Source organism: Sinocyclocheilus grahami, unplaced genomic scaffold (assembly GCF_001515645.1).
Source record: "Sinocyclocheilus grahami isolate Dianchi unplaced genomic scaffold, SAMN03320097.WGS_v1.1 scaffold43899.1, whole genome shotgun sequence".
NCBI classification, from domain to species: domain Eukaryota; kingdom Metazoa; phylum Chordata; class Actinopteri; order Cypriniformes; family Cyprinidae; genus Sinocyclocheilus; species Sinocyclocheilus grahami.
The window spans coordinates 1-1,125 of NW_015524561.1; the positions used below are offsets into that span (position 1 = coordinate 1).

General features: G+C 38.7%; 1 protein-coding gene across 1 annotated transcript; it reads right to left on the bottom strand.

Annotated features, from left to right (window-relative positions):
- Positions 1-234: 234 nt before the first annotated feature.
- On the bottom strand, positions 235-1,002 carry LOC107580765 (uncharacterized; the record flags this gene model as incomplete). Its single annotated transcript, XM_016266409.1, has 2 exons — positions 235-558; positions 662-1,002. Coding segments are annotated over 2 exons (665 nt in total), but the record flags the coding sequence as incomplete, so codon positions are not given.
- Positions 1,003-1,125: the final 123 nt, after the last annotated feature.

Here is a 1,125-nt window from a genome sequence, read left to right on the forward strand (position 1 = left end):
CTGTGTGAATTTCCACTGCTTCATGAGTCTGTCATCTATTATCATTTAAGATTTATCTTAGCACCCTTTTATGCTCAGAAATAGCACTGGCAAAATATGATTACATAAAGCAAATTATACCTTGTTTATATGCAACCCTTCAGTTCTTCTGAATGAATGGCATTATTAATCCTCATGTCATGTGTCTGTATCAGAGAGTCTTCTGAAATTGAGTCAGGAAAGTTAATTTCTCACCTGAACTCTTGACAGTGTATTTGACGGAGCTCTTGACTTGATCTCTTTGAGTAACATTGCATCTCCACTCTCTGTTGTGATATTCATTCAGGAGTGTTGTATTCAGAGTGATGATACAGTGATGTGATGAGGATAATATCTGATATCTGGAGTCTGATCTCGTCAGTTTAACTCCAGTCTGATTCACCCAGAACAGCTCAATTCTCTCAGAACGGATCCAATCATCACAAGAGCCTTCAGCATATGAATACAACTGACAGAAGAGAGTCACAGAGCGGCCTGCACTGATCTCAGTCTGTGAGGATGAGGAGGAGGATGAAGAGACTGAAACACAAAATAACACACAAATCACAGACTCTTCAATCATCAGGAGAGATTAAATGAAGAATTTGCCCTTTTTCAATTGACCACATAAGCATAAAATTACCGTGAAGAACATGCAGATAAACATGTGTATCAGTTCCTTGTTTTTGGTCTCTATTCACACCAGTCCATTGTTGGCAGGTGTAATATCCATAATCTTCTTTATTGATGTTGTTGATGTTCAGAGAGCAGTCAGACCCCAGACTCAGTCTCTCATGTCTCTCTGTGTTGTTCTTCTTTATCCCTGAACCAATCAGTTCAACTGCTGCTGAATAACTGTTATAGTTCCATGTAGTTGATGTGCAGTCATGAAGAGCATTATTACAGAGCAGACGGACATCTTCACCAGAACTGATGAACACATGAGTCTCATTCACTCCACTGGTACCTGAAACACAAGAACATCTGATACATGAAACATACCAGCATAACAAGCAGAAGATTCAAATTATACAGTAATTTTTCTTCACTTAACACAACACTCTCTCCAGAATAAACTATTGTTCTTCATCAGAGAGCTGTTCGAAT